This window comes from Diuraphis noxia, unplaced genomic scaffold (assembly GCF_037042655.1).
Source record: "Diuraphis noxia isolate RWA-SAM2 unplaced genomic scaffold, SU_Dnox_SAM2 contig0004, whole genome shotgun sequence".
Classification (NCBI taxonomy): Eukaryota; Metazoa; Arthropoda; class Insecta; order Hemiptera; family Aphididae; genus Diuraphis; species Diuraphis noxia.
The window spans coordinates 51,622,812-51,639,186 of NW_028301714.1; the positions used below are offsets into that span (position 1 = coordinate 51,622,812).

General features: G+C 26.0%; 1 protein-coding gene across 5 annotated transcripts in view; it reads right to left on the reverse strand.

Moving 5' to 3' along the window:
• Positions 1 to 4,689: 4,689 nt before the first annotated feature.
• The window catches only part of LOC107164990 (dietary and metabolic glutamate transporter-like), a 31,212-nt gene continuing 19,526 nt past the window's right edge, over positions 4,690 to 16,375 (reverse strand). For all 5 annotated transcript variants that reach the window (XM_089227313.1, XM_089227312.1, XM_015513037.2 and 2 more), the window contains 9 exons: positions 16,144 to 16,322; positions 14,918 to 15,151; positions 7,846 to 7,933; positions 7,534 to 7,757; positions 7,303 to 7,458; positions 6,958 to 7,090; positions 6,376 to 6,614; positions 6,161 to 6,302; positions 4,690 to 5,720 (listed from right to left, as the gene is read on the reverse strand). In XM_089227313.1, the coding sequence (XP_089083439.1) occupies positions 5,707 to 5,720; positions 6,161 to 6,302; positions 6,376 to 6,614; positions 6,958 to 7,090; positions 7,303 to 7,458; positions 7,534 to 7,757; positions 7,846 to 7,933; positions 14,918 to 15,151; positions 16,144 to 16,322 (1,409 nt within the window). In that variant the 3' untranslated portion in view covers positions 4,690 to 5,706. The remainder of the gene's footprint in view (positions 5,721 to 6,160; positions 6,303 to 6,375; positions 6,615 to 6,957; positions 7,091 to 7,302; positions 7,459 to 7,533; positions 7,758 to 7,845; positions 7,934 to 14,917; positions 15,152 to 16,143; positions 16,323 to 16,375) is intronic.

Consider the following 16,375-nt stretch of genomic DNA (forward strand, 5'->3'; position numbering starts at 1 on the left):
ATTCGTGTTATGGTTCGCGTTCACATAGCTTTAGTGGTTAATATATTATTTTCGAACACCATTTGTCACAATCAATCAGATTATTGACGGTAATAATAGCGTTTAATGACCTTTATATTTGTACCACATTTGACGTACGTCGAGTGAGTTCCATCACCACATTACAGCGGGCGCTGGTCACTACAGTGACGAAAACCGAAACGAAATACTGTTATGGAAGGCCATAGGAATTGTCAATACTAAACATTATGGATACATATTATATACGTTATATTGTTACTTTATGACAGCTACTGACAACAACATTAGACGCGGACAAGAATATAATCTGTACACACTTAGGTATGGATGTACGCCAAAGGTTTTTGGAAGGAGAATGAAGTGTTAACGTTTTGAGATCATACCTGCGTAGAGTGACTAGAGCAATTTATTATTGTTTTCACATCAAAAATACGTCATGTTGAAATGGATAACAAAAAGCTTAACTCGATGAAAAATTACTAGAATAACTGAATAATTGATGTAAAATTAGAAAATTAGAAAATAAGAATATTGCTGGAATTGTTCTAAAATATACTTCATTCAATAATTTAACTATATATTTTAGTATACAGTGTGATCACGATAAGTGGAAACACTCAATAACTATGTACAGGCTTCATATATTTCAATTCTGCTTTTTCGGCTAACTAATAAACATTATTATACACATTTTCAAATAATTAGACTATTTTTTTGACACTTAACTTTGCGCATGCGCACAATAACTTTTTTTTTTAAATGGCATGATCCATTTTTGACCACAAATTATTTTTTTTGGTATTTTTTTATGAATTTTAGTGGTTGAATTTCTTTTCTAAGTCAAAAAATGACCGAGTTACAGTAATTTGATTTTACGTTATTACAATAGGTAAACAGGTATTTCATAAATTGGATTAGTTATTTTTATTTTTTTATTATTAACTAAGTATTTTATAATCTGTTATACCCGTTTACTATATATAGAGAAGCTTACCATTATTATATAAACGCAGATGGAATCAAAAACGGATAATTATAGCCATAATGAAACATTTGTCTCAATTTTCACATCTAACATTATAACTTATCATAGCTAATGCCGGCGCTTTGACTTTGCTAGGCTCTCGATTGGGGAATCCACTGACAACTAAAAAGTAACTATATTGTCATAATGTTTTATAATTTAAGCATACACAACTTACATGGATATATATCAAAAGATACAAATATTTTTTTGTAATATAATACCGCTAAAATGAACAAGACCCTGTGTGGCGGCCGCACTTCTAACACGTTACTCATGACCGTAGTTAAGCCATGAATGATGAGTATGTAAATGTTTAAGCATAAAGGAACCAAATAAACTTTGAAAATAATAAAAATAATGTTTATAAATAAAACTCAATAAAATCATTAAATTCACAAAACGGAAACAAATTGAATAGATAATAATTCTGAAAAAAGCTGATAAAAATAATAAAAATATAAAAATTCATAGATATCGATTAAATAAACTGTGTTAACTATGAATAACGGCTACTGGAATGAAACATGTTATTAAATAATATTTAATTTAAAAAATTACAAAATACTTTTTAGCTGTTCTGATTTTAGTTAAAATAATAATAATACTAAAAAATCAGTTATATTTGCCATATATAACTTTGGTGTGTATCTTTAAGAATAGTTTTTTTTTTTTTTTTTTAATTGAACTAAAAAAACATCAACAACAAAGGCTGTTAGTTTTTTGTTAAGATACAATGTTAAGGATATTACAATGTTTATATGATGCTAACTACATATGGTTACTATTTAAGTTAATGTTACAATTTTTTTTTATCAATATGTTTAAATTTTGTTGTATAAATCCGATCCTTTGAGAAAGGCTATCATGTTCGATGTGGTCTCGTTGCTCGGTCCCAGAGCTCCATACAAGTTGGGTGGAATGTTGTATTTCTCCAAAGATTCTGAATATTGATAACACTCTGTTATTATATGTTTCACAGTCAGTGTAACCCCGCAGGCTGCACATTGAGGGGGTTCTTCTTTGGCCATGAGGTGTTTAAGTGTCATCCTTGTGTGGCCTATTCGGAGACGATTTATAATAACTTTTTCTCTTAAGAATAGTTTATGTTATATTATAAGATAATAGTCCATAATATATAATCTCCCATATTATATTATTATTAGGTAATTATAACTGTTTTCTTATATTGTAGTTGAACTAATTGTTTAAAAAAAAAAATATAGCATACAACTTATAAGACAAACCCTACGCGCGACGTACTGTATGATGTGAATACAGGATCTTGGAATAAATTACTTTTACATTTTTAATTACTCTGAATAGACATCATTATTTTCGGAAAATATGAAATTAAGCAGTACTCAATTTTCTGCCGGGTTTCTTTAAAATTTACATTGAATATGACGAATATTGTTTCTTGAAAGTCATCACGTTTTCTTACATTAAATATGGATTTCTCAATAGATAATTGTCACAGTTCATAAAATGTATAAAGTTTTACCTTATTTTAGTGAATAAATTTACTTAATACTTTAATAGGTACTTGTAAATTGAAATTTTTCATTATAAGCCCGCAAGCTTATATGTTATTACATATAATATGCACAAAACAACCAATGGTTTTAAATAACAAAAAGAAAAAAAAGAAAATATGATCCATTATAAAATAATTTAATGTTACACTTAACATGTTTACACTAAAGAATATACCTAATGATGCAATTATATAACATTAAACAAAAGTGTCTAGATAGGTATCTAAATATAGCTGTTAGGGGTGGCATGAGACTTAATAACTACACTTCATTAATCATTATTTAGATATCTTAAAACTTGAACACAATTATAGTGTATAGGTACCTTTTTTTTTCCTGTTTAAATCACTGCATAGAGGCCGAACTGTTTTCACATTGCTTAGCCCCCATGCAGCATCGTTTATTTATAAAAGTCATACATTTATACAAGTAGAAGTAGTCATAACAGTTTTGAGATACCCATTCCTCAGTAACCTGATATATACAATGCGAATGCCCCAATCCTGTTATGACTTTACAAAACAATGCATCGTAAATAGATAGGGAGATTAGCAAGATTAACCCGCTAAGTGTATAGGTACCTATAAGTGATATAGCTAACCTTGGTTGAGTACGAAAGAGTACATATAATTTTTTTTTAACAGAATAACAGAACTAAAATACTATAAAACCTTTATATATTAGATAACCTTAGAGTAATTGAAACATGTCTCATACCAGGAGGATTATTTTACCATTAAATCCATTTATCTTTGTTCCGTGAAATTTATAAATGACCATTATTGAGAGTGTGTTTGCTATTGATGATTTCCTAATGCCCGTATATAAATACATTTCTGAATTTCATTTTTTAACATTTTATAATTATATATTAATTGTTAAAAATAATTATTGAAATAAAAATGACATTTTACAAATATTAAGTATTATGATTTTATAGATACAAATTATGTACTTGTTTATTATTAATGGAAATCATTTAATAATTGATACATAAATACATGTATCAGTCATTTATATTTCGTTCGGATATTTTTTCCATCTATTCTCTTTCCATATGGATATTTTACACAGCACACAGCTCACAATCAAGCACATCATAACTGAATGCCGCCAATTTGAGATAGAAAAACGGGAAGCAGGAGTACTATCCATTCTCGCCGAAGCCCTTCAGCCAGCCAACATCCAGAACACGATTTTATTCATAATCAATTCTAATTTAATCAACCATCTATAAAATAATTGTGTATTAATATTAAGCAACTTCATTCCAATGTAACTCCATAAATCTGTAGTAGCCTGCAATGGCCTAGATGCCGAGGCTTTTATTAATAAAAAAAAAAACAACTGATAACAAATGTAAAAAAAGAAAGCATTTAAGAAAAAGACATGTTATTGTTCATGTAAAAAAAAAAAAAATGCACAGCATTGTAAAACATTTACATTTTTTGCTCCACTCAGAATATTTGTTACTAAATTGCCTATCCTAAGCGCCGTTCTAAATTCAGGAGTTTCGGTAAAATTGTAATTTATTTATCACTATATTAGTAAATTTAGGTATCACATAACATAATTATTCTTTTCTTAGGTCGTAGGTACTCTAGAATAAGACCAGAAGAATAGACCATCCTCAATAAACTTACTAATTATACTGGTTATACAATGTATATTCATTTTAATAAACGATAAACGTTATAATAAATATTAAATAACTTAGATAATGGTTATTAGTTTACATGAATTAAATTGTTAACTATTAAAATATTTAAAAAATCATAAAAAATTACGAAATATGAGATGAATTAGTATTAAGAACCAGATTTCAAAATAATAAAATGTATACAACATTTACAATAAGACTATTATTATGTTGGTTTTAATATTTTTATATAAATCCCATACATAACTACAGTAAACCATTAAATACGCATAGGCAAAATGATATTCAAGATAAAAATAAACTTTATGTTCGTAGCAATATTGACTTGTTTATAGATAAACAGCTATCATTTGCTCAACTACAACGATTGTGTAAAATTTAATATTGGTCCATTCAACAAATAAAATTTAATATGATGTGTACATAGTAAAAATTAGGTGCCAAAATAGTTTGTAAACATTTATTTATACTCTTCTAAATATTTATTCAGGTACAAGTTTAAAGGTATTACATTACTACAAATAAATAATATTAGGTTAACAAAAAGTAAGTTCTACTTAAATATAATCAATAAGATGTTATATAATGTGATAACGCATTTCTATTCAAGGTAATTTATGAATATATATTATTATCATTCAATATCATGAATATTTCAAACAATAATAATTACACAGTATCACTTATCAATAATATTTAATCAATACAAATATTAACAATGTCAATATTATGAGTAATAAATGAGTGTAATAACATTTAAACTCGTGAAAAATATAGATTACATTTAATTAAATGACTATTCAAAAGTTTTATGTTCTAAAGAATTTTTAGATTAGTATAATTTTTACACTAAAAATGTCAGCATGGACGTATAATTGACATGGTATAGTCATTCAACTTTAATTTTTGCTAACATCTAATAGAACTAAGAAGATTCTAAGTATAAGTGAACTGACAGTTTAATAATTTAATTATCAACACAAAAATATAGGCAACAAACATTACATCTAAGAAAGAGTATATCTACGCACATAGTCTTAAATTAAAACTATGATTAGAGTAACTTTCATATAATTAATATGTATTGGTACACGAAGAAAAATTTTAATTATTCTTTGACAATTTATGAATTATACATATTAATTTCAACCACGTACTTATTGTAGTTCAAAAATAAGATTTCATACTTATATTTTTAATTACTCAAGTATAGTTGAAAAATCTAATTTAATTATTATGTGTTAATGAAAATTCAATTCACGTCTAAAAATATTTCCACTGCTGTAGCATTCAAACAATTTGAATATCAATTATCAATGCAACAAATCAAATATAGATGCGTTATTAATATTTCAAAGTTAAACTTGATTGCATAATATAATATATTCACACTGTCCCCGCCTATCACATTTGTAATGGTGTTCTCAGCTGTTTGAACAAACACTTGTCAATGAACACATTTCTTACAAATCAGTATCTGGAACATTTAATTAAATGTATAAGATTTATAGCGTATTTATTTAAAAGGTTATTATATTTATTTGCGCAAAATATGGATGTCTTTTTCGTTTAAATCATTATCAGAGTTCATAGGCAAATCAAATATTTTATTACAAATTTAAAAATTAAAAATATTTTGATTTAATATGCCTGACTAATATGAAAATAAAATTTAATTTTGTATGCTACCTACTAGAATGTATCATAATTACATATAAGTCTTAGTAATTATTTTTAGAATATAAAAAAATAAATTAGATAAAATAAGAACAAATGTGTAGGTAATAACTGATAACATAAATATAATTGATCACGTTTAATAGATCAGCTGATGAATGACATCATTCATTACTAAAATGTTTGAATTGAAAGATTCAACTTTAGTACAATAAATAATTATCATTATAAATTATTCACCACCATCATCAGTCTCGCAAGTCGGTACTGGATCATTCCACCACTGTATGGATGCCGAGGCTAATACCAAATATATCGAATTAGCTACGATTACTACACCACCACTAATCCAGAACACATTACGCCATTCTAATAGAGTATTCTATAAATAAAATTAATCATTAACAGTAACATATAATTAATATAAATAAAATACCCCTTCTGTATATTATTACATTTGGTATGAGATATCCAATGAGAGGAGGTGAAACGATTCCAGCGACGGCTCCAACTCCGTTTACCATGGCCATTGCTGGGCCAGCATAATTTGGACTTAAATCCATTACATTAACTTTCATGCTTGAATAAAAGAAACCCATAGTAGCCATACCAATGGTGAATAGAGCGACTACTTTTATCTTGTCACAACCAGCGTACGATGCTGCCAATGTCCCCAACATAGGTCCAATACAAGCTAAACATTTCCAAATTGTTTATTATTAATTACAATTATCAGGAATTGTTTAAATTAGATTTATTAAGTAGTTAATATTAATGGATAATAATGCATGACTAATGCATTTTTAAAATCTAAATATATTTTTCTAATACAATAAATCAAGCTTAATTCTAAGTTATTCAAAAAACCATTTAGTACATTCTCAAATTTAAATATTTTCTTATACATAGATCTCAATTAATATAATACTATTCTGTTATGCTTATGTGAAATAAATATGTAGATAAGCATAACCGTGAAATTTAGTTTACATGTCAAATTCTATAAATTTAAAGTAATATTAATAATATTATAATACCTATGGTCGAGAATAATCTTCTCTGTTGTAATATTCCCAATTTGCCGTTGGATATCAAATAATCACTTAACCATCCTGTTAAAATAGCAAACACCCACATCAATAAATGTGGCATTGAACTCCATACGCCAGTCTAAAAACATTTAAAATTTAATATTATTTTTACTATTATTAAATAAAGCCTCGGATACTATGGCCATATAAAGGTTAGATTAAGTTGTATATTAGGTCTTATAAGTGTCAGCTCAACTGTGCAATTGAAAAACATAAAAATACAACAAAATTCTAATTACAATCGAAAGCGTGTTATGAATTATAATTATTCTGTTAGTTCAATTTTCTCACTTCTGCAATAGAAAATTTCATGACACTCTTCATGTACTTCGGCAAATCAGCATTTATCATGAATAGAGCCCAATCGTGAGCGATTTGGCCTATCATTAAACCCCACATGGGTCCTGATGACAACATTGATAACCATGGTGTAGATTTTAATTTATTCTAAAAATAAGTAAATGCATTTTTAGAATCTGAATTTACGAATCTAATAATAAGTAACGAAAAATGAACGCTTACCTTATTTTTATTTACTCCTTTCAGATTACGTTCTAGGTATGTAAGTTCGTAATCGGTTATTGTGGGATGTTCACTTGGTGAACTATACACCAACAGGTTCCAGAAGACATACCAGATTAGCCCTACTACGCCACAAACATAGAACACCAACGGCCAATTGTCATCGGTAATCTTAAGCAAATACCCAGCAGAACTTTGAGCCACGATCGTGCCAATCATATTTCCTGATAACAGAAGCGAACATTTTCTGGTTAAAAAAAATAATTCATATTTATATGAATATACAGAATATTATAATCAGTTAAAATTTACCTGCATATACAAATGACCCTATACGTGATCGTTCATTGATAGGAACCCATTGAGCCAACAAAGCATTCATTGCCGGAATCGTAGGGCCCTGAAAAACACATTAATTTTTAGTATCTACGAAGTTTCATAAAGAATATTATAATATATTAAGTCTAAAATTATATTGTTTATGCTTTAAATATAAAATATATCAATGTGTTGAATATTTAATCAAATTAGATTAGTTCCAAATGATTAAAAAAAAATGGAGAAGGTAATTTATTTTTCAATGTTTAGGTATTACGGTAGATAGAATTTATTTTGCCAAAAACATCGCATATTTTTAAAATTATTTATTTAACAACATCAAATTATATATTATTTTTATCAAATTATAAGTAAAAATACCTCATATCGTGGAACGATGTGAGTATACAATGTTTGTGACAGGGACGCCTGGGAGGGGAGCAGGTGGTGCACTTTGCACCAACTAAGAATTTTAATAATTTGGTTTTTCAAGTAAATAACAAATTTTCAAAATTCCTTCTTTGTTAATTTATAATTTATGTTTATATAATAAATATTAAATACCTATTCTGAGAAACCATCGTCTGTCGCTCTTTAATACTTACCACGGACTTGGGTATAATTACGAAAGAACAGTACACGCAGTTATTAATTTCTATAGCGTGTGGTAGTTAGTATCTAGTTTGTATTATGTAGATATTACACAACTTTTATTCTGATTAGTAGATTGGTCTGAAAAATCTGGATTCATTTTTGCTATGTAAAAATTATTAATTATTTATTGTATTATTATTATATGTACTTATATTTATATTTTAATTGCATTGTAAAACAATGATATTTAATGCTGAATATTGCAATTGGACAGTTTTTCTAAATTGATAAGGGAAGAACTAATAAAAAAAATCTATGCTTTATATCGAACAAATATACATTTCCTGTAACATAAAAACTCTACTTGAATATAATATTACATATGAAACACAAATATATCAATATAATGTAATGTTAATTCATTATATTACATCATATTTTTTAAATTCATGTTCGTTGTTTATTATGAATATTATTCATTGCTTAATCTGCACTCCTTAGGTTTTAATTAGTGTGAATAATCGACGCTCACTATACCTAATACTAGCTAATGTTTCAAGTTTCTATGATTAGTATTTTTGGAATTATAACAAAACAACAAAAACCGTTTGAGGAGAAATGATTATTATATGTTTGATTAAATACCAAATGCCATCAACATTTTAACTTTAAGAATTTTTAAAAAAAATGGTTATAAAATATCGATATTTTTTTATTTTTGGAAAGAAAAACTTATGAGGAACTTATGATATTCTAACTTTTTGGTTAAATGACTTCAAAATGGTTTTAATAAAATAAATTTAATAACTTTTAATCAGCTTAAAAAAAGTTTTAAATTTATTGAAAAAAAATATGTAATTTCATGTATCTATATGATGGTTATTCATTTTTGAATAACAGTAAGAAAAAAAATTTAGAAAATTAAAAATCAAAAAATTCCGAAGATGATAAATCATAATTATTTAAGAAAAAAAAATGTCCGATAGAGTATGCATATAAATTTCAAAAATATTTTACGATTTTTATTACTCATCGTATAAATACTAATAAAATGGAATTTAAACAGTGTTACGATTTCCGGTGTTTCGTTCTTGTGCTACTGATTAATAAATAATATTATAATACAATATGATATATGGATAATGTCCGAATGATAATAAATAACACCTTATGTAAGATTTAATTAATTCATAAGAAATTATACTTTATATAAACTATTTTTATTTTTGAAAAACGTAGATGAAAAATAATAATTAATGCTTTTCAAACCCAGTTAACCTATGTATAGTGCCATTTTACTATACGTTTGGTTATAAATATTTACTTAAAAAGTCAAAATATCTTGTCAAATTTCTGCATACAAATAATAATATACTTAATTTTAAATACCAATCTATAGCTAATTATGCATTTTTTCCTGGTTATTGACTTATTGTTAAAAGACATTGTATTTTTTTACATTTCTAAAAATTACTATTAATTTAGAAAAAAATGTATTCAAGGTTTCAAGAGTGAGTAATAGAAAGAACTGGTTTGTTTAAAAAACAATACATTTAAGTACATACTGGAATATTCATGATTTAAAGTCATATTTCAGAAAAATAAATTGTTTTTTTACAGATGATACAGTAAAAGGGATTAAAATGTATATAAATAAATTAATATCCTGTAACCTAAATTTGTTCTTATACAATATTAATCATGAGGAGTCTTAACATTTAAAAATCACGTAGGTAGAAACGTGTTTTATGGGATGTGATGTAATTAATCAAATTACAATAATAAACTCATTAGAACAATAATTTTCTCAACTTATCATATAGACGAAACCATGACCTCTTAACTAAAAACAATTATTTAATGAATTCTATCTATTATATGTAATATACCTAATAATACTCAATTATCAATCGCTAACCGTAGGCTAATGGCCTAGCTGTTGAAGTCTTATTCTCAATAAAAAAAAATCAATCGCTTTTTGTTTCGTAAACTCAATTTACTGTTTTCCGATAAAATATATGGGTTTTATTGTAATAGTTATTATTATTGTTTTGAATCTTTAAGATATGTGTAAGTACTTGTCAATAAATGAAAAACGACTGAATGCAAATTTGTGGTGATTTTTTATATTTTAGTAAGAAAAAGAAACCAATTAATCTGCCTACTAAGGATTATTTTTAATATTTTATTTTATTGTTTTAATTGAGTTCATCTATATTATAGTTAATAGTGTTGTACTGTTAATTAATTTTAGTTTTTTTTGTTTATTTTTCCTGACGTTTTTTACTTTTGCCCTCCAAAACCAACACCAACTAGATTCACTTTCCTAACAGAAAAGATGCTGTTGAAGAAAATCTAAGCATATTAATAATCCCAAAAGATGATGATGGACACATAAAAAAATAAAAATCAACACCCATCAAACTAAAACATTCCGGATAAATGTTTTATTTTTTAGTTGAAATTTAAATTTAAAAAAAAAAGCGGGTAAGTCGTGGATGTCGCTCTGCTGTACAGTAGGTTACAGTAATATGGATGGGATTAAATTTGAATGCAATGATAGGTATCATTGTATACGAAAAACGATTCTGAACGGAGATGATTTGTCAGTCTAGGATATATTATATTTAAATATTGTCATATATTCTATTTTGAAACAAATATTTGATTTTTCAATTAAGACGCATTTTGCATATGGCATGGTTAATCAATTAGTGTAATTATCATGTAGTTATCATAATTCATAATACCTTATATCATCATAGATATACATATACCTGGTTTGAGGATAAATCGTTATCATTACACAATTTCATAAAAATTTAAAACTCAAACGCTCAAAACATTTTTCCTATACTGACGCTTCAAATTTTCTCTATAGTTATTTGAAGCAAAACTTATGGAAAACTTAGTGTTGAATTTTATAACCTTAGATAAAAATACAAACAATATTATGAATTTTGAACTACAAAATAATTCGCAAATATTCATGGTTTTAACGAATTTTTGTCAATATTTGAAATTCAAATGCTTATAAAAATTTAATTTGCATTTCCGGTGGACATTTTTTTGTGATAAAGATTGAAAAACTTGTAAGGAATCTTATATTAAATTTTTAAATCATAGTTTAAAAAAGGAAATTTTTTATTAATTTCTAGCTTAAAATAATTTGTGAATTTTTGTGATTTTTACGTATTTTGTCAAAATTCAAACTTTGAATGTTTATAAAAAAAAAATTATAACTATGAATTTCCTTTATTTTTCAACTGCTATTGTAATAATATGTTAATATAGAAATTTTATTAACATCCGGTGAAAATTTCATGTATCAATGGTCATTCGTTTTAAAGTTACATCAAAAATCAAAATCGATTTTGTCGAAAACTGATTGTACGTAAAATTTCCTGTTTTTCCGTTAATTTTTAGTTTGTTTATCCTGATTATTTAGAAAAATATTAAGAATTTTTTACTTTTGATCCCCCAAAGTATCAACTAGATTCACTTTCTGATTTAACAAGGTACTGATGTTAAAATTCGAAGCATTTTTACTGCCCCAAAACGTAAAGACAAACACAAAAAAAAATATTCATGATTTTGACGAATTTTTGTCAATATTTGAATTTCAAATGCTAATAAAAAAAAATTATGCCTTGTATTCTTATAATTTTTCATTCACTATAAGAATAACTTATGAGAAACTTTGTATTAAATTTTCAAGTATTTTGATAGGGCCAAAAAAATTTTATCGACACTTCTCAAAAAAAAATTTTCAGACAAATTGAAAATTTCATTCGTTTATAAATATCTCAAAAAAGTCAAAATATTTTGAAAATTAAATCATGTAAAGAAAATGCCAATCTAAATAACTGATAAAATTTTCAAGTATCTACGACTTATACTTTTTGAATAATAACAAATATTTAAAATCGTTTCAGGATAAATCGTTATCGTTACGCTATTTCGTAAAAATTTAAAATTCAAACGCACTTAAAATTTTTCCTATAATGATGCTTCGAGTTTTCTCTGTAGCTACTTGAAGGAAAACTTATCGAAAACTTAGTGTTGTATTTTTAATCCTTAGTTATAAACACAAAAATTTTTTATGATTTTTCAACTTCAAAATTACTTGCAAATTTTCGCGTTTTCGACAGATTTCGTAAAATTTTGAACTATAAACGCTTATTAAAAAAAATGGTGAGTTACGATTTTTAATTTTTTTTAGCTACAATAAGAACAACTCATAAGGAACCTTGTATTAAATTTTCATGTTTTTTTGGTTGCCTAACATTTTTTTACCGACACTTCAAAAAACAATTCTCAAAAAAATCGAAAATTTCAGTGGTCTATAAATAACTCAAAAAGTCGAAAATTAAACTGTATATAGATAACACTAACATAAACATTTGGTGAAAATTTCAAGTATTTACAGTAATTAGTTTTGGAATGACAACCATATAAAAAAATCGATTTGGTCGAAAACTGATTTTGCGTAAAAATTCCCGTTTTTCTGTCATTTTTTTTTTTTGTTTTTCTCGATTTTTTTGAAAACTATCCATCGGAAACCACCCCCAATGTTTGAAATCGAAGCATTATTTCGACTAGTTATGCTGTACACAGACACACACACACAAAAAAAAAACACACATCATTGTAAAATCAATGCATTCATCACTTCGTTCAGAATCTAAAACTATTAAAGACTGAGTACAGGTGTAAAATATTTTTGCTAAAAATGTATACCAACATCTTTAAAAAGAATAGAATATAAGATAAAATAAAAATCACGTAGTACATAGTTATTCAATTGATATAATAATGTAATAACCTTCGGTTAAAAATTAATGTTATCATAATAAAATTAAATCAAACGTAACTATTCTAAATTTAAATAAACAAAATCTTTATTAGGTATACGCTAAATGTATTTTACAGATTGGGCAATCAATAAATATAAGTTGAATTTTCAAAAAATGTCTATCTTTTAAGTTCTGTGAAAATAATTCTCATTAACTTCAACTATACCTACCTATTTTATTAGATCCTATATAGGTACTATAGGTAGCAACAATAAACCTTACAACTTCACGTATAGTACCGTTCGGTAACGTGGTAATGCCGCTTGTAGATACTATTAAAACATTCTCACTTGCCATGAAAAAAAATTATACTGAATTTTCATTTTTATTATTATTATTATTATTTTTTTTTTTTTTGAGTACTTATGCATAAAATATGAGCTCCGTAGAAGTAAGCAGAGAATATTATATGGAAAATATTTATTGGTAGTGCATAATGTATATAAATGCAAATTTTAAGAAAATTGAAATGAAATATTAAAAATTGTGCAATATTAAACATGCACATTGAAATACTGAACACATATTTTATCCTGCAGTCATAAACTATTTAAATTTTTAATTATAGGTATTTAAGTGCATATATTTCAAGGTTTATTGGTGCATATAAATATTTTATTTAAAATTGTGTTAGTTGATTTTAGTTATAACTTATAAGAAATAATACAAATGATAGATACCTAAGTAAAATATTAACCATATTAATGGTGTTATAAGTTTATAACTTACTCATCATTTTTATTCAAATTATTAATTAATACATACAAATATTATAGATTGATTTGGCTCAAAAATGTTTACTTAATGTATTATCTATGTAAAATAATGTTATAAAACTTAATACTACCTACTTAAATTGTTGTTAAGTCTTAAATATAGTTAATATATTTAATTCCAGCTCATAAATCATGATTGTTATATAAATATCATTACCATTGTTTTAATATTATTATCAAACAAATTAGCTTTAGAGTTTATTCTATTCATTAGTGCAGTTTCACTATTATGGCATTTTGAATTGCAGAGGTTATCATCTTTTCTGTATTTACATAATATAACAAAAATGATTATATTATACTAATAGTAACATATATTTTCATTTGTATTTACTATTTATTAAATAAATTACATTTGTTATTTCCTATATACATCTATGTACAATAAGTGCTATACCCTATACATTATCACTGTTTTGATCATTTTTTTTTTTTTTTTATTTAAAGGAAAAGGCTTCAACAATATAGGTTATTAGCCTGATTTTTGATCATTTATTGGAAAAAAATTATATTAAGCTACCTAATTCGTTCCAAATATCCCATTTAAAAAAAAAATAGTTACTTAGTTACATATATATTGACTAGTGAATAAGCTGCTAAATCTATAGGTTAAAATGTATTTAATTATTATAAAATATATTAATACTAAAGTACATTTTCTTAATTTTATAATACATTTCATGCAAAGGAACCGTTTTATTGTCACAAGCGAGTACCTAGTGTGCGTCAACTTATAGTAACGTAAGTCGAAACCGTACAATATATGTTACAACGAACTCATAATATTATACATAAAAACGAAATTGTTATAATTTCTTTTAAATTCATGACGACACTTACTTCACCAATGCCTTCAAGTACTCTAACACCGATCATGTACGCAGGACCTATCCTAGCAGCAAGTGGCGTCAATAGTGTAAGCACAGCCGTCAAGAAAATACCGACACCAAACACATGTTTTCCGCCATATTTCTGTGCCAATATACCACCTGGTATCTGAGCAAATACATATCCATAGTAGAAAGCACCAAGGATATGTCCCTGAAGGGTTTCAGACCAATCAAATTCGGCGTTCTGCAAAGGAAAATAATAAAATAATATTAGAATAAATAATTTCTAAATGATTTAAACAGATCTGTTTTTTTTTTTTTTTAAATTAATAAAAGCTTCGGTATCTAGGCCATTGGCTACTACAGATTTATGGAGTTACATTGGAATGAAATTGCTTAATATTAATATACAATTATTTTATAGATGGTTGATTAAATTAGAATTGATTATGAATAAAATCGTGTTCTGGATGCTGGCTGGCTGAAGGGCTTCGGCGAGAATGGATGGTACTCCTGCTTCCCGTTTTTCTATCTCAAATTGGCGGAATTCAGTTATGATGTGCTTGATTACAGATCTATTATAATACTAAAGATCCTTATATATATATGTTATTTACTTAAATTGTATAAAAGTAGGTACATAGTAAATTTCATACAGTTATTGTTTGAATACTTTTTAGTTCATACCAGATATTTTTTTTCCATAAATTATTTTTTTAAATCAAAATCAATGTAGCTGGTTAACGCTAGTTTGTTTGTACAAATATTAGTATGTATTGTAATATTTAACAGATTACGGATTTTCTAACTTAATATATTAATGACGAAAAAATCTTTAAATGACTTAGAATACAATTTATTCATTAGGTATAAACTTTAGACATTTTTGTTTTGAGTAATTCATACTTATTAGGTTGGTGATCATTATTATGTTCATACGATTTTAATTTATAAGTATACATTTTTTTTATGAATATATTAAATGATAACACTATAAATCAAATTATACTGTTTTAAAATCAGTTGTTCAATACAATAATTTTTAAAATTCGTTTAAATGTTTCAAATGTGCACATGACACTAACGCTTGGTGAGAAAATCAAAGCTCAATAATCTTAGAGATTTTTATCCGACTCATTTTTTAAATTTCGTATTAAAATTGATAATAAATAGTTAATACTATATGTATACCTACTGGCTAATAAAATAATTGTAAAACAAATTAGATGAACATACGGGATTCGTGGTGTTTGCCGTTTTCATCGGTCCTGGACACCCATTAGGATCTATAGCTGTTTTATGAATGTCTTCTACCATTTCAGTAATAGCTACACTCAGTACTGATCGCATAGCATATGCATTAGCAATGCCTATGAATCCCATGATGGCTATTACATAACGCTTTGAACAAGCACCTATAAAAAAAAGATTATTTAATAATGAATTATTGTTATTATTATTATGTATA